The sequence below is a fragment of the Oncorhynchus keta genome, chromosome 36 (genome assembly GCF_023373465.1).
Source record: "Oncorhynchus keta strain PuntledgeMale-10-30-2019 chromosome 36, Oket_V2, whole genome shotgun sequence".
NCBI classification, from domain to species: domain Eukaryota; kingdom Metazoa; phylum Chordata; class Actinopteri; order Salmoniformes; family Salmonidae; genus Oncorhynchus; species Oncorhynchus keta.
In genome coordinates this window covers 8,592,502-8,609,916 of record NC_068456.1, presented here as the reverse complement: position 1 = coordinate 8,609,916, position 17,415 = coordinate 8,592,502, and the positions used below count along the sequence as shown (strand labels likewise).

At 43.3% G+C, this 17,415-nt stretch overlaps 2 protein-coding genes across 2 annotated transcripts; both read left to right on the top strand.

The window, feature by feature from the left end:
- The first annotated feature begins 239 nt into the window (after window positions 1–239).
- calm2a (calmodulin 2a (phosphorylase kinase, delta)) lies at window positions 240–5,174 on the top strand. The gene is made up of 6 exons (XM_035754052.2): window positions 240–387; window positions 1,260–1,290; window positions 3,413–3,556; window positions 3,637–3,743; window positions 3,844–3,979; window positions 4,070–5,174. Exons 1-6 carry the CDS (start codon window positions 385–387, stop codon window positions 4,096–4,098), a joined length of 450 nt encoding a protein of 149 aa, XP_035609945.1. The 5' UTR covers window positions 240–384; the 3' UTR covers window positions 4,099–5,174.
- A 6,050-nt stretch (window positions 5,175–11,224) lies between these two features.
- stpg4 (sperm-tail PG-rich repeat containing 4) lies at window positions 11,225–16,016 on the top strand. Its single transcript, XM_035754674.2, has 7 exons — window positions 11,225–11,350; window positions 11,673–11,729; window positions 11,989–12,240; window positions 12,420–12,484; window positions 12,727–12,772; window positions 14,590–14,694; window positions 15,036–16,016. The coding sequence occupies exons 1-7, from the start codon at window positions 11,294–11,296 to the stop codon at window positions 15,144–15,146; spliced, it is 693 nt and encodes a 230-aa protein (XP_035610567.1). The 5' UTR covers window positions 11,225–11,293; the 3' UTR covers window positions 15,147–16,016.
- The last annotated feature ends 1,399 nt before the right edge of the window (window positions 16,017–17,415 follow it).

The window sequence follows — 17,415 nt, the reverse complement described above, 5'->3', positions numbered from 1 at the left end:
TCAGAGCTAGCTATTTCATCCAACTACGTCTTGTACTTTTTCACTGACTAGCAGAAAGTATACATGCGCACTTAGCTAGTTCAGTATGCTACAGGCACTTTTTTGTTTAGATATTGGGATATAAATTAATCTCGGGGAAATATTTACAGAGTCGAGGTCATTTTACATTTCATATCATGTTTGAATGCTAATAAATGCGTGCTTTTACTCATTGAGAAAATGACGAGAAACGAAGTTGGCGGAGGGATAGCACATGGGGGAGGAGTTAAAGAACAACCGTTAAAGGCGCGTCAAACTGTCTGCCAGACAGTGCGTTCGGCGAGGTTGCAAGTTTAGCGACCGAATAATTGTTTTCTATATCCCGCTGTTACTCGGTATATCGCAATGGTAAGTGAAGCAAATCACGTTATTTCTCGTTTATGTTTCAGCGTTTATCCTTACGTCTTTTTCTTCACAAATGAGTGGTTGCTTGACAGCCATACTGCATTTGAATGGCCAAACCTTGTTTTGTCGCCGTGGAAATTAATTCATAAGTACCGGCGTTGTGAGTCAGTTACTAAAGAAATGTAATATCTTAGTATTATACAAACTGGTAGTCACTGTGCAATGTTGATATATTAGCCAGCTAAATGGTTAGAAAAGACTTAACGTTAGCAAATATTACCGCCAATTTGCTGTAGCTAGGTAATGCTTTCATTTACAATGTAATCAACCTTTTAGGCATCAAAACATGAGCGACCTGGCTAGGTCAAATAGGGGTACCTGGCTAACATGCGAACTACTTGAACTTTAAGTTACTGCAGCTAGCTAACGTCATATGGATCACTGCCGATAGAACAGCTAACTTTACGTAGCTAAATTAACGTAAGCTAATGTTTTCGTGAACCGTAGTCTTTGCGATGCTCTCGCGTCAGCAAAAATGTGACTATTTTACTTAGTTTCCAGTAGTGTTTTATAGCTAGTTGGCTAACCCAGCCACTCAATGGTTGAAGTATAGATCATGCTAAAGTTAATCTGTTTGACGGTTCCTTCTGGCATTGGGTAGCAAGCTGGATAAGAAATGTTAGTTTTACGTTCCTTCATAGCTAGGAGTAGCTATATGCATTTCTGAATGTTGGCTAATGTGACTATACATAGAACTGCAGCATAACTTCGTAGATGGCCAGAGTTAACGTTAAGGTTGACTCAGTAGTCAACTAGTCTTAGCAACTTCACATGTGGCCCAGTTTTAAATTCCCTCTCCTTCCCCCCCCCCCCAGGCTGATCAGCTAACAGAGGAGCAGATTGCCGGTAAGACAGCATTTTATTCATCTGGTCCCTACCCTGACACGTGGCCCACTGTGGCTCCCCCCACCTACCCGGCATTGGATTTATATTTTTGCCTTTTAAGGCTTTCGTTGGACAAGCTGGTCATAAAACAAGAATTAGACAGGCCTTAAACCCCAGTCTACAGGACTCACTCATGGAACGTGACACACTTTGCATTTTTATGGTTTCCATGTCACAAATGATGTAATCAGAAAGTGATCTTAAGGTCCCATGCCTTGATCAACTGCCAGACTGTGCTGGCGGCAGCCTTTGACATGGGTGTGTCCTCTCGCTGTTGAATGGAATGCGGCCAGCTAGTTAATGACAGGAATGCTTACAATCGTGCCTTTTCCGCCAGTAAAAATAAAGTCTTACCATAAATGCCGGTATCCAGGAACTTAAACTGGTGTGGTCTTCTGAGATTTCCCTGTAGTGGCTCCCCTCCAGGACAGTGATGAATCATGGGAAGTCATGCCTCGGTTGTAGTGCTTTTCACTTCACTAGCCACTTAAGTTGACATGACACCTGTTTTGGTCTTCAGCTTTCAGAAAATGCTGACTGATATATTTCATAGTGGTGTAAAGAGAAGCACATTTTACTGCTAACTGCTTAGACTCAAAATAAGGCTGTAGAAATGGACTGTTAGTCAACCTTTTCCTCTTCCCCTAATACTATGCATGCATACAAGTACTGCACGTTTTTCATTAAGAACTTAATGGCTTTGTTTTACAGTCAGGTATTATTGAGCATGCAATTTGTCAATTTCAAACATTGCCAAAATGCAACTCGTGGAACCCTGGTCTAAATTGTGACTAATGCTAGCAGTTACAGATGAGTCTACTGAAGAGGTGGAATCTAATAGCAACTGTGATGGTTTTTTTAATGACTAGGAAAGTTGCTATGAAAACCAATAACAGGACAGACATGCTGGTTAGTGGCATGAGGAAGTCTGTATAAAATTGTTTCTATGGGTGGATTTTCGCATGGTAGCCTGTGCATTTGACTAGGAGGGTTGCTTTACGAGTTGACATTGAGAAGTAAAAAAATGGGTCCTTTATAATCATGGCCACAAGTTAACACGTGATAGCATTTTAAATTATTTGTTGTGCAATGACTGGGCTTACAAATCAGACTTCACCCCCCAGTAGGCTTTTTGAGGAGCTACTCAAGCTGTCGGACACATCATAGGCTATTCCTCTTCAAACTAGGCTCTGTTTGCATGTGGTAAATAAAATGCATGACGACTAACAAATGCACACGTGCCAATTTAATGCCACAATTATGAAAAATAACCTATAGGCTGATAAGCATGGCTGGTCAAATGTATTTTTCAGTGGTTAACCACTAACATCCCTATTGGTGTAAGCTTTCAAAGTCTAAATCCTGGTTCATGGTGTTTGCTGAAGACATGCTGCCTATCTAGAGCATCATTTGAAAATTGTCACTTGTAGGCAAGTGTCCCCTGACATACTGTCTTGTACAGTGTATTTCAAAGGACTTCACTAACTTTTAGGCTTTTTCTGTTTGGTATAGTGGAGGCAATTAGGGTGTTTTTGTTTGTAGACCATAAGGGTTTCTTGACAGTGGCAGAAAGTATTTATTACCCAGTACCCCTGCAACAAAGGAATTTCCTCTATCACAAAGTACTTTCAACTGCAGACCACGTCTTGGTTTTCACAACTCTGACAAGCTGCTGCATGCCGCAACTGCTCAACAAAGCTCCTGGCAAACAGCTTGTCATTCATTCTTCTTCCTATCCTGTCTTTGCTGTTTGTTCATGCCGTCGGTCCTTTGTGTGTAAACAAACGGAGCAGTCTGTGTTGGAACACCCAAACGCTTATGCTAATGCCGCTAGCTGTTTTGTCATCTGGAACATGAGTGTGTTAGGTTTTGGGTGTTGAGCTGACAGGGTTCAGGGTGGGGTGTATTGATGCAGAGTTTTCAAGGAATTGATATTTATTCAGAACAAATTCTCCCTGTTAATGTTGAGTTTAATAGTGCCCTTTTTCTCTCTTTTCCCACCCAAATGGTCTTTGTTTCCTGTGTCATGTCTTCCTCTTGAACTGCCAACAGGGGACCTCACTGTTTGTTTCACTCTCTGCAGAGTTCAAAGAGGCTTTCTCGCTCTTTGATAAGGATGGTGACGGCACCATCACCACCAAAGAGCTGGGAACCGTGATGCGCTCTCTGGGCCAGAACCCCACAGAGGCTGAGCTGCAGGACATGATCAATGAGGTGGACGCTGATGGTGAGGAGCCAGCTCTTACGCAACACCTCTTATGGCACTACACACAAGATATTCTTTAAGCCCGTTTGTTCCCTCTCCAGGTAATGGAACGATAGACTTCCCAGAGTTCCTGACCATGATGGCGAGAAAGATGAAGGACACAGATAGCGAGGAGGAGATCAGAGAAGCGTTCCGTGTCTTTGACAAGGTAACACTCCCAACTGCCTTCGTCCTGACAACGTTTGGGTTAGTGCTCTTCGACCAACGTTTGGGTTAGTGCTCTTCAACCAACGTGTGCTCTGCTCTAGGATGGGAACGGTTACATAAGTGCTGCTGAGCTGCGCCATGTGATGACAAACCTTGGGGAGAAGCTGACCGATGAGGAAGTTGACGAGATGATCCGAGAAGCAGACATTGATGGAGATGGCCAGGTCAATTATGAAGGTTGGTACAAAATATGAATGAAATGGATGGAAGAACCCACTTTTGGACATAGAAAGAGTAACATTGGCTCTTTATTTCTTTCCCTTGCAGAGTTCGTACAAATGATGACGGCGAAGTGAAGACCTTAGTACAGATGTTGTATAAATAACTTGCCTTTTTTTTCTGTGGAATTTATCTGTAAAATCTTAATATCCCCCCTCCCTGCTGTCCAAAGGAACTGCATGTAAACTGCATAGGCTCCGAGTCCCCGTGTCCCTTTCTTTTGCTGTCCTCGTGTTTTGGAGTGACGGTGTGGTTGTACAAACGGGTGCCTGTCGCAGCCCCCATGGGTTGGCGAGCGTTTAGAATCGTCACGTCGGCTCCGTTCTGGACACGTGGCAACATTGGTGACCTGTCACTTGGGGCAGCTATGTTGCCATGGAAATGGCCTAGAGGAGTAACACTGCATGGACTATGGACAAAGTGTATATGGAAATCTCTCAGCATTGCACTACTGCAAAGAATTTTAAAAAACTACACAGGTGTATCTTGTAGGTACACTTAAACTCTTTTTGTATCTGCTGTTCTTTACCAGAATTACTTTGTTTTAATCTTACTATGCTTTTTAATGTTTTACTCACTACTTTTTTATGGCCTTTGGCCATGCTTCAAATAATCCATTCCAAGTTGTATATTTTTGTTTTCCAATAAAATTTACAATTTACCCAGATTTGAAAATTGTCTTTTCTCAACCGTAATGGATTGTTGTGTAATGGTGATCTTTTGTATGAAGGAAAGCTGTTTGTTTTGATAAACATTAATTTTGCATAGGCCTTGATATGAAAGCTATTTACTAAAGTGATCAGGTAAATTCCATGAGCACAGAATGTCTCAGCCAATGCCTCTTAACATTCAGCTAAGCTCTGATCAAATTTGTAGTCCTTTAACAATAAATTGACTTGATAGATCAAAGTATTATATTTATTGTCCAGGTCTTTTGCTAACTGGCGGCATTATCTGATCATATTGGCTTGGTACTAGGCAGAAGTTGACTGCCTCGTGTCTTTGGCACAAGTCTTCATGAGATGCTTGACTCGCAGGTATGCATGTTGGCACTAAGGCTGTAAATGGAACAGCGCTCATTTGTTAAATGTTGAATTTGTTAATTTGCAGAGATGCTAAGTTTGAAGATGAAATAAAGCTATTGTGTAACTCACCTGTGCTTCTTGATCCTCTGTACTGGTCACCCTGCATGGTGACTTACTGAAGTTCTAGTTATCAACGGTCAATCAGGAATTACCATACAGCACTTTGACAAGTGGGCCTGGAAAGGTTGCTCTTTGCCAGCAAGGCAATAGGATTACTCACAATAACATACTTTGAGAACCCCAAATATTATGACCAACGTGTGTACTTGACTAAGTGCACAAAAATGCATTTGACACCTGTTTCTCACCTTGAAAGGCTATATGGTGATAAAGGCTCTAAAAAGGATCAAACTTATTTTTCCTTCTCAGTAATGTGTTGAATGTGTGACTACACAGTTTAATGAGATTCAAATCTGCAGATGGTTTTGACAGATTTGACAAGATTAAACATTGGAGCGTGTGTTCCTTTTTTAGTCTCATAACATTGTGCCGACCCAGAAGATTTGGTGATCTTGCTCTCCGAGGCCAAAGTGAGTTAAGTCTAATCAGGTCAATACCCCCAAGGCCGTGGGCAAATGAAGGCTCCTCAGAGGAAGGAGAGGACTATCAGTGAATTTCATTAATGAGAAACATTAAAGTGAACCTTTTTAGATAATACTATACCAAATATAATTGTCACAATTTAAACACTTGAAATAAAGGTCTACATTAGCCTCCGCAGCACTCTGTAGGGTTGCACCATGGTGTAGCTAGAGGACAGCTAGCTTCCGTCCTCTGGTTACATTGACTTAAATACGATAAACGTAGGAGGCTCATGGTTCTCACCCCCTTCCAAAGACTTACATAGTAATTATGACAACTTCGGGAGGACGTTGCAGCAGAAGCTCTTGCAGCATGAACTGACATGTCCTAATCAAAGGATCAGATAATGAATATAGTACTGAAAGCATAAGCTAGCTAGCACTGCAGTGCATAAAGTGTGGTGATTATTTCACTCAAGAGAAAGACAGTATTTGAGCAGTTGTGAAAATTTCAAGAGAAGCGAGAGAGCTTGGTTGTATTTTTTAAACTTTCACTTAGCTAGTGAATGCAGCTATCTAGCTGAGCCTACTCAAACATAGTGGGATGCTGAGCTAGTTAGCCGGCTATGGATAGCCAACACTGGAAGTCAAAGGAAGCTTTTGGTTTTATTAATTTATTGCCACTTGGGCCAGCCGTTGTAACTGATATACTGCTTTCTGACTGTACACCGTACTGCATGATTGTAGCGGGTTTACTAACGTGTTAGTTCTAGTATGTTGACTATGACATGACAATCATGTAGGCTGTGTGTGGCTGTTAGTGGTCATGATATTAAAATACCAAGTATTAAGGTTTGGAAAGGTTTTTTCGACTGGTCACAGACAGCTGATGTGTTGTGCATTGAAGTCCACAATTGAAGGGAAAAGGTGAGAGGAGAGCGCATAGATAGTTGCAAATTATATATTCAACGAGCAGTGATCATGTTGTTTTTATGTGGCTGCTATGAAAGTGAACTGTGTTTGTGTGTGATCAGCGGTGTATTCACTATGCCGATTCTGTTGAACATTTTTAAATAGTCCGGGAGAGCCATATGATTAATTGTTCAGCAGGCTTATGACTTGGGGGTAGAATCTGTTAAGGAGCCTTTTGGACCTAGACTTGGCACTCTGGTACCGTTTGCCGTGCAGTAGCAGAGAGAACAGTCTACGATTCATGTAGTAGCCTAAACCTATCGATTGACAGTCATCCAATATGCTGATATAGAAATAAGGCCATGCTCATAAAAAATATATACAGTGGGGCAAAAAAGTATTTAGTCAGCCACAAATTGTGCAAGTTCTCCCACTTAAAAAGATGAGAGGGGCCTGCAATTTTCATCATGGGTACACTTAAACTATGACAGACAAAATGAGGGAAATAAATCCAGAAAATCACACTGTAGGATTTTTAATGAATTTATTTGCAAATTATGGTTTTTGGTCAATAACAAAAGTTTATCTCAATACTTTGTTATATACCCTTTGTTGCAATGACAGAGGTCAAACGTTTTCTGTAAGTCCTCACAAGGTTTTCACACACCGTTGCTGGTATTTTGGCCCATTCCTCCATGCAGATCTCCTCTAGAGCAGTGATGTTTTGGGGCTGTTGCTGGGCAACCAGGACTTTCAACTCCCTCCAAAGATTGTCTATGGATCTGGAGACTGGCTAGGCCACTCCAGGACCTTAAAATGCTTCTTACGGAGCCACTCCTTTGTTGCCCGGGCGGTGTGTTTGGGATCATTGTCATGCTGAAAGACCCAGCCAGGTTTCATCTTCAATGCCCTTGCTGATGGAAGGAGGTTTTCACTCAAAATCTCACGATACATGGCCCCATTCATTCTTTCCTTTACATGGATCAGTCGTCCTGGTCCCTTTGCAGACAAACAGCCCCAAAGCATGATGTTTCCACCCCCATGCTTCACAGTAGCTATGGTGTTCTTTGGATGCAACTCAGCATTCTTTGTCCTCCAAACACGACGAGTTGAGTTTTTACCAAAAAGTTATATTTTGGTTTCATCTGACCATATGACATTCTCCCAATCTTCTTCTGGATCATCCAAATGCTCTCAAGCAAACTTCAGATGGGCCTAGACATGTACTGGCTTAAGCAGGGGGACACGTCTGGCACTACAGGATTTGAGTCCCTGGCGGCGTAGTGTGTTACTGATGGTAGGCTTTGTTACTTTGGTCCCAGCTCTCTGCAGGTCATTCACTAGGTCCCCCTGTGTGGTTCTGGGATTTTTGCTCACCATTCTTGTGATCATTTTGACCCCACGGGGTGAGATCTTGCGTGGAGCCCCAGATCGAGGGAGATTATCAGTGGTCTTGTATGTCTTCCATTTCCTAATAATTGCTCCCACAGTTGATTTCTTCAAACCAAGCTGCTTACCTATTGCAGATTCAGTCTTCCCAGCCTGGTGCAGGTCTACAATTTTGTTTCTGGTGTCCTTTGACAGCTCTTTGGTCTTGGCCATAGTGGAGTTTGGAGTGTGACTGTTTGAGGTTGTGGACAGGTGTATTTTATACTGATAACAAGTTCAAACAGGTGCCATTAATACAGGTAATGAGTGGAGGACAGAGGAGCCTCTTAAAGAAGAAGTTACAGGTCTGTGAGAGCCAGAAATCTTGTTTGTTTGTCGGTGACCAAATACTTATTTTCCACCATAATTTGCAAATAAATTCATTAAAAATGTGATTTTCTGGATTTTTTTCTCATTTTGTCTGTCATAGTTGAAGTGTACCTATGATGAAAATTACAGGCCTCTCTCATATTTTTAAGTGGGAGAACTTGCACAATTGGTGGCTGACTAAATACTTTTTTGCCCCACTGTATATCATCCTCCCTCATCTTAAACAGCACCAACCGCCACTGCCGCAGGCCCGATGATATTCCAGGGTGAACTCTAAGGCTTCATGCTACAATGACTACCGTCCTGTAGCATCCGTAAGTGCTTTGAGAGGCTGGTTATGGCACACACCAACTCCATCATTCCAGACACCCTAAACCCACTCCAATTTGCATACTGCCCCAACAGATCCATATACAACGCCATATCAATTGCACTCCACACTGCCCTCAACCACCTAGATAAGAGCAATACCTATATGACAATGCTGTTGCATTGGCTCCATCTCAGCGTTCAAATCCATTGTCCCCTCCAAGCTCGTCACCAAGCTTAGGACCTTGGGACTGAACACTTCCCTCCCTCTGCAACTGGATTGTGGACTTTCTGACGGGCCAACCCCGAGTGGTGAGGGTAGGCAACATCACCTCCGCCACACTGACCCTCAACACGGGGACACCACAGGGGTGTGTACTTAGTCCCCTCCTGTACTCCCTGTTCACTCACGACTACAACACCATCATCCACATCGACGGGGCTGCAGTGGAGCTGGTCGAGAGCTTCAAGTTCCTCGGTGTCCAAATCACACACAGGTTCTGAAGTTCTATAGCTGTACCATTGAGAGCATCTTGACTGGCTGCATCACTGTTTGGTATGGCAATAGCACCTCCCTCGATCGCATGGCTCTACAGAGGGTGGTGCGGACTGCCGAATAACATCACTGAGGCCGAGCTCCCTGCCATCCAGGACCTTTATATCAGGTGTTGTGGAAGGAAGGCCTGGAAAATCGTTAAAGACTCCAATCACCCAAGCCATAGACTGTTCTCTCTGCTACCGCAAGGCAAGCGGTTACCGGTGTATCAAGTCTGACACCAACAAGCTCCTGAACAGCTTCTATCACCATGCCATAAGACTGCTAAATAGCTAACTAAATAGCCTCAAGGACTATCTGAGTTGGCCTTTGTATTTTATTCTTGATTTTGCACTGTCTCTATGTATCCGTGTGTCTTGCGTCCCTCCTCTTGCCCCAGTGACAATAGTCACCTTCAAAGCATCGTTATCTTTCCCCCCAACAGCTACGTCAAGGTCTCAGAGCATGTGACATCACCGATTGAAACACTGTTAGCGTGCATTGCTAAATAGCTAGCCATTTCACACCGATTACATCTATACACTCACAGGGCCCTACACGCTATGCACACTGATACTCCAACACAAATACAAACACTCACTCTATAATTTGCTGACACACACACATAAAACGCACATACATTTATACTGACTCGACACACACCCACTCACATACAATCATCATATAGGCTGCTGCTACTCTGTTTCTCATATATCCTGATGCTTAGTCACCTTACCTCTATACATATCTAGCCACCGTGCTTCTACACCTGCATTGCTTGCTGTTTGGGGTTTTAGGCTGGGTTTCTGTACAGCACTTTGAGATATCAGCTGATGTACGAAGGGCTATATAAATAAATACATTTGATTTGATCTGATTTGATACCCACCTCTATCGATTCACTATCCCTGCACATTGTAAATATGGTACTGGAAATGACCCTGTATGTTTACTTACTTTATCGTGTTCTTCTCATTTCTTATATTATTTCTTATTGTGTGTTTTTGTTCTACCCTGTTATTTTTAGTCTTACATTGTTATTTATTAATGCATCGTTGGGGTTAGAGCTTGCAATAAAGGCCTTTCACTGTGCATGTGACATTAAAAACATGAAACTTGAAACATGACATGAGACTCCCTTGACAAGCAGTGTAAACATGAATTCCTGGCTACTTGTAGCTTAGCAACGGGGCAGAACATTTTGCTACTGCTCCCACAAATATCTTAGCAGGCTCTCCAATCTAGATTATGTTTTTTTAGTTCTGGTTCATAGTGTGTTGCACAGCACTTACACTGCATATCACTCAGCTGTATGTGCTATGAGGCGAAGAAAGTTTGGACTAGGCCACTAGAGACAAGTGCTTATAATATAGGGGGCCCCTTACTTGAGTTATTCAACCTGGCCATAACCCTCTGAGAAGAAATCTGATATAATGTCTAATAAGAACTACTAACTTTATTTTATGATGGGTTTTCATACATACATGATGTGTCTATATGACCACCCAAGTTTGTTGGGTAGAAGTGTGCTATGCATCTAGTAATAGCTGCATACCACTCATTCTCACTGATACTCTGTGGCTGCGTTTTAGACAGGCAACCCAATTCTGATCTGTTTTTCACAAAATGGTATTTTGACCAATCACATCAGATCTTTTTCAGAGCTGATCTGATTGGTCAAAATACAGATTAGTGAAAAGAATATCAGAATTGGGCTGACTGTCTAAGCACAGCCATTCACACTTATTTAAAGATCCAGATGGGATTACAACTAACCTGCCAAAAAGTAGCTTAAAGATAATTGTCACACCATAACATATTATCCTATTGTGACATGCCACTAGGAAACCATTTATGACACATTTTTAACCTGGTCGTGCAGTAGGCCTGTGTGACGTTACAAAGGGAACACTGGCACAGTAACTATGACAATATTCATTTGTGTCATTATCAACATCTTAAACTTTGACCTGGGTCACACAGTGTCCGTTGCATCTCACAGTGTCTGTTGAAAAATTGATTGTTGGTGGGGCTGCTACTAGTAACAGTCACGGTCTGAGAAGCTGTAACTTTATCTCTGTGAGAGCAACCAGCCGACGGCGAAGTGCATATACACACAGTACTGGGAAAACAATGACCGTAGGAAAAAAATATGTCCAAAGTTAGTGACATACCCCGCGATGATGCATCATGCAGGACAGAGGAGAGGGTAAGCTTGAGACTAGTCAGTGTTATTTTGTATCTTTGTCATGAGAAAAGAGGTTCGTTGAGAGCAGAAATAGCCTGTGAAGTGTTATCATCTTTGCAGTCAGGAGGAGTTGGCAGTCATAGGATATTATGACTGTACACTGAAGTTGGATTCAGCCTCTTGGCAAAGAAATACAGTAGCTATAGGTATTCATGACTAAAATGTCACTAAAATGTAGAGGTAGATGTAGAAATAAATTAAGTCGGTTATTTTGTCACGTATTCCTAAAAATACAGTCCATAAACAAGCCTTTTTTACTGTTTGGTCTATCTTGCATCTACAGGGCAATGAGAAAGGGGACCAGTGTGACAGAGGCAGATGGTGGATGGGTACTTTGAAAGTAGGTATTTTCAGTGAGGGTTAACTACAACAGTTGGTTTCAGTCAAGCATCTTCACACAGTTCTACTATTAAGATTATGGAATTATGTAGAATTTCTGTAATATTAAAAGATTGGATAAAACTCTCTATCCAGTGCATTTAAAGATGATGCTGTTCAAAAATGCCTTCTCAATCTCCTTTTCCCGTATATGCGGGAAATCATGGGTGCAGGAGATATTTTTCAAAAAATAAATTTTCCTCTCATTCGCATCCCTCCAGGATACGCCCATCCCTGGGAGTTACCACATCCGGGACTTCATTGAGGAGGCTGGCCTGAACCCGGTCCGTATGACGTATGGCTTTAAGGGTACGGGGAGAGACACCAAGATGCAGATGCGTAAGGGGGACTTGCTGCTGCCGGGAGCCTATTGCTTCACTGACTCCACCCAGGAGGCCCTCCAATGCCAGGCCTCCTACTCCTTTAAGAGCTGCCCCCGCCCAAAAAACTACACTCTGGGTATCCGCGACAAGGTGGGGAGAGGATGGGAAGGGGACAAGGGGAGGGGGACCAGGGGAGGTGGTGTGGTGTGGGGGAAAGGAGATGGGGAGGCGTGGAGAAGGGGCTGTTATCAGCATTCATGTGTCTTCTAATAATACAGTTATATTTGACATTTTAACCTGGATGTTTTATATTGTCCATCTTTGTCCAGGAAATAGACCTTTCACCATGCCACTACAATGTGACCCAGAAACCAGTGCCCAAGATACCCTGCAAGTAAGCACCTGTCCTGCACAATCTATCATGATCATTTTAACACGTTCAACTCATCCTTTGAATCACAGCAAGCAGACTGCCTCTGATTCATCTCCTTGATATATGAATCATCCCCTTGATATCTTTTTTCCTGTACAAATAACCACCTGACCTCTCCTTTCCAGTACCACACAACAGGTCTGGCCTCTTCTCTACAGCACCTATTCTCCTCTCGAACCCCTCTCTCTCTTCTCTCCTTGCAGACACGTGATGTTTCGTTCGGCAGTGCAGCGTGCCAGCTTTCTGCCTGTGAGTATCTAGTCTCCACTAGCTATGACTAAGCCAATTACGTTGCCAGCAAAGGCCTGCAGACCTACGTGTTTCAGTCGGTTTGGTTATGACACCCATAACCGAGTCTGTTAGAGACCTACAGTATGTTATGGAGGTTACGGTATATTATCTCTGACCGCGTTTGATGCCTATTATGGCACTGTGTTGATTAATGTTTCATGTTCGGTTGCACTGTGTGTGCTGCAGTGTGCAGCAAGTGCGTCTGCACATATTTGAGCAGTGTTGGCAGCTCTCTCGCGTTAACAGAGAAGGAAATGTGTTGGGACATCTCAAGGGTGCCATTTCTATGTAGTAGGGAGCTTTTTTCACCGCTGGTGGTGTGTCAGGGCTGGTCCAAAGCAAGTTTATTGTCAAAGGTTAAACAGTTCAACAAGTCCCGTGGCAATCATATTTGTAGCCACAGCCATTCAGACAGCTGTCTGCTTGACGAATTGAAGCAGGTTCGCCATATATCAGGGGGTCAAGGGTCACAGAGTCTTAATGTTTTACACTGAAAATAGTCAGCCAGCGAATCCCTATCAATCTCATTGAAATGAGCAACGGAGGATTTTTTTTGTGATTTCTCTTTGCAGGCTCCAAATGTGAAATAGATTTTCACATATTCACATAGAAATATCCCCAGGGTTTAAGGCATTGCAAACCCAACAAAGAGGGGGGTTGTTTTTTTCTCGTGATTTGACTTAATTTCTTCATCCTCGGGCCTAACTGTGCCCCAGATTTGTTTGTGTGCACTGTGCAGTGTCTGTGCAGATGCAACTCCGAACAAACCATGTTTGGAGACTTTATTTCCACTTTATTTGATTTATTCCTATCTGGGATCATCTATATAAAATCGTTATTGTTTGGCCTTGGCCTCTGATAAAGTTTTGTGGTCGAAGAGAACAGCTCGGGGTATCTGCACTATGCACACGTGGCGTATCTATGGGAATAGAGGTGTCGAGGACCTTCGCTGCGGCATGGTCCTTCTTGACACACATAATTAATGTGCGGCATGGGCCAGTTATCTGTGCCACACCGGGAGAATGTGGCGCTCGCTCCGACAGCGGCGAAAAGTAGGCCAGGCGCCTTGCACAGAGGCAGATCACCAGGACAGCTCATCATGGGCAGGCGAATGTGCTTTGGTCCTCTGTGTCCTTTCTAAAAGCTCCTGTGAAATACACCTGCATTAACACCTTCGCCGCAGATCAGCTCCCCTGAGGGCTGGCGGGCAGGCGGGGGTGGGGGGGATCAAGTGAACTTGCCCAGCGCAATCAAATGGCAAATAATGCTAGCTATAGCCAGCTAGTCTGAGCTCAGGGACATAGAAAGGCTGCTTTCTTTCTACTTCTTCTCTCGTTCCTTGTGCTATGAATCACCGCATCAGGAGGGCTGGGGATGGATTACTGGCTCAGCGACGTAAAAACGTTTTATGTCAGGAACGGGAAAGGCTAGGATAGGCTGTGTGCTATTTTCTGCTTGTGGCCAACACCGTGTGTTAGTGGGCAGCAGGGGAAAATGAGAGCTGGAAGCTATTGAAATAAAGTAGTTTGAACCTCACGTAATTCATATAACATATATGCCGTGGATCAAGTATAAATAAGCCATACAATATGAACTGTCTCACTGATCCAATTTCCAGCTTTAGACCTTGAATACTTATGCAATCGGGATTCGTGCCAGTAAATAATCCTCAAGACAACCATTCAACCGTGGTCCCGCTGAGCAGTTTTCTTTGCCTGTGTGAGTGAGTTGGCCAATTGTAAATAGTGAATCAAATGGTTCCTGTTTGTGTTCAGAGAGAGGGCCCTGCTCCTGGACATTACAACATAAGGACGGGCCCGACCATAGGAGTCACGTCCTGTTTCAGATCCACTGTGCCCCGTCTTCACAGTGTGCGCTCGGTGAGTGACGCACACACACACACACACACACACACACACACACACACACACACACACACACACACACACACACACACACACACACACACACACACACACACACACACACACACACACACACACACACACACACACACACACACACACACACACACACACACACACACACACACACACCTTCGCATAATGTCACTTCAGATAGTTATAAAAATGTAAACAGAAACGGTCATTTTTAATGCTTGGTATGGTATGCTATTCTCTCTCCCACAGTAATGATACGTGGAGACCGAGCTAGCTGTGCTTTTTTTAGTGAGTGTTTGTTTGTTGACCTTGTTTGGCAGAGGACTCCAGGACCGGGGACTTATGAGCCGTCCTGGCAGATGGGTCACCGTCTGGGGACGGAGGCCAACATGGGCAGGGCCCACGGTCTCTTCTTCCGCAATGTCTTCTAGATCGTCCAACAGTGTCATCCAGCCTTTTTATGACTCCCTAGTCCCCCCACTTCTACTGTCTGATAGAATGCACGTGACACTGGGTGATCATGTTGCTTATTTTCCACCCGAGTAAAGAAAAAACCCTGATTTCGTTGTCAAATGCACTTGACTACATTTACCCACAAACACATCTCTTACTATTGCCAGACAAATAGGCCCACCATTATCAAAAACATTTGTTTTACCTTAGTCAATTTTTGGAGACACTAACCAGGGAAACTAAACAATATTAATCTGCATTGCAACGCTGGTTGACTAAGGGCTGGATTCAATCCGTAGAAGATCGGCGTTATAGCGTGATTGAAATATAAAACCAGTGTTTTCACGGAGACTGCATTCACATTAAACAATGCATATCTCGGCTCTATTGAACATTTCCTAAAAACGTCCGATCTTCGGCACTACAGATTGAATCCAGCCCTTTGTACTTCTGCCTACCCCAGTTTGTCTCCCCTCTCTCTCTGCTGGCAGCCTGTCTGGCAGGCTGTTGTGCCTCCACACTATCTGCTGTGTTATGCACTCGTGAGTGAGGGGGGAAATGCAGTTCAGTCATCCATCACATGCACATAGCTGGCATGCTGCACATTCAACATTAGCGGAGCAGCCAGTGTCACACCACGAATGGGCTATTCTTATCACTACCTATCCTTACTGTCACTGAAAAAAACTAACACGGGATAATGTTGGACTCAGGTTACACTAACATAGACCATAGCCTTGATAGGAATCAGGCCTGTGGAAGGTAGGCCAAGTAGTTGTGTTTAAAAATATATTTTTTTACAATAATATTGTTTTGGTCCTGGATGCTCCGATTGTCTGAAACCACATTACATTACACTCTCAGCTATGAGATAAAAAATTTAAAAAATTTAAAAAAAAAATCAGGGAGTACTTGTTCTTGACGTCTTTTGAGACATCGCTATGTATCTCATTCGTTCCATTGCCCTGTATAGATGTCAGTTCATAATGTCTGCATTCTCGCAATATTCCCAAATATATCCATAATGGCATTATCTTAGAACATCAGTTTAAACCTTCCAACACTTCACGTCCTTGTCTTCAGCTTGCGACACATATGAGCGGCTCAAGTGTTTCAAGTGCAGGGCTCTTATTGACGTTGTCATTGTGCAGGGGACTAAGGAGAACACTTTGAGGCTGACAGAAAGACATCCCTATTTAACGGGCTATAAGCCCGGTCCTGTAAGTGGGTAAATACATTTTGAATTCAACCCCTTTTTGACAGCATCCCTTTGGATTTAAACAACACTGTTGTTACATGTTTGCCAATGGAAGAAGTGCTCAGAAAGTTACTTTTTGGACATGAATGCCAAAACATTCAGGAAATAAAAGGTGCTCAAAGTTGACCCATTTTGCAATCCCCGCCATACCATGAGACATCCATGTCTTCATCACTGGAAAATATAAACAGTTGAGTTTGATATCATTTAAAACCTTACAAACATTTCTGGTGGATGCATCATCGCTGTAGGCTGTGGTCAGGTGTAATCAAATCAAAATCAAATATGCCATTTAGCAGACGCTTTTATCCAAAGCGACTTACAGTCATGTGTGCATACATTCTACGTATGGGTGGTCCCGGGAATCGAACCCACTACCCTGGCGTTACAAGCGCCATGCTCTACCAACTGAGCTACAGAAGGACCACACTATAGCCAGCCACTGGTAGCCTAGTGGTTAGAGAAGCGAGCCAGAGAGTTGCTGGCATCATCCTAGTTACCATCATCCTTGCACAAGGCCCTAACCCCCCTACAATTGCTCCAGAGGCGCTGCACTGCGGATGACCCATTGCTTCCATTCCCTCGGGGTGTGTTTGTCTCAGGGGGTTGGCATATGATCATAAAGACACATTTAAGTTCTCTGCAAGTTAATGAACAATAAAGCACATCATATTTTACAATCCCTCATGGTCATCATAACAACACTCTGATCTGTAACATATGCCCCATAGTGAGGACTTAGCACGACCCCTCTTTTAGGTCCTGAGTCAATGAAAGGGGGATAGGCTGACCACAATGCCTAGCACCATTTATATCTGCTTCTAACATGTGTCCTGATCTTGTCCACATTACGATTGTGCCCACATTTTCAAATATGTGTCACTTACATCATCCATCTGCTGTGTCTGCATTGTGACCAGATTTCCTGGTCCCTCCCCGTATGCACATTATTTTACAGATATTCTTTCAAAATAAGATTTAATTTGAAG

Bases quoted from the DNA above. Each gene is read 5' to 3' on its own strand.
- calm2a (XM_035754052.2), top strand. The intron at 3,557-3,636 runs GTGAGGAGCCAG...TTCCCTCTCCAG, and splicing joins CAATGAGGTGGACGCTGATG to GTAATGGAACGATAGACTTC. The intron at 3,744-3,843 runs GTAACACTCCCA...GCTCTGCTCTAG, and splicing joins CGTTCCGTGTCTTTGACAAG to GATGGGAACGGTTACATAAG.
- stpg4 (XM_035754674.2), top strand. From the start codon at position 11,294: ATGTCCAAAGTTAGTGACATACCCCGCGATGATGCATCATGCAGGACA. The intron at 11,351-11,672 runs GTAAGCTTGAGA...TTGCATCTACAG, and splicing joins CATGCAGGACAGAGGAGAGG to GGCAATGAGAAAGGGGACCA. The intron at 11,730-11,988 runs GTAGGTATTTTC...GCATCCCTCCAG, and splicing joins GGTGGATGGGTACTTTGAAA to GATACGCCCATCCCTGGGAG.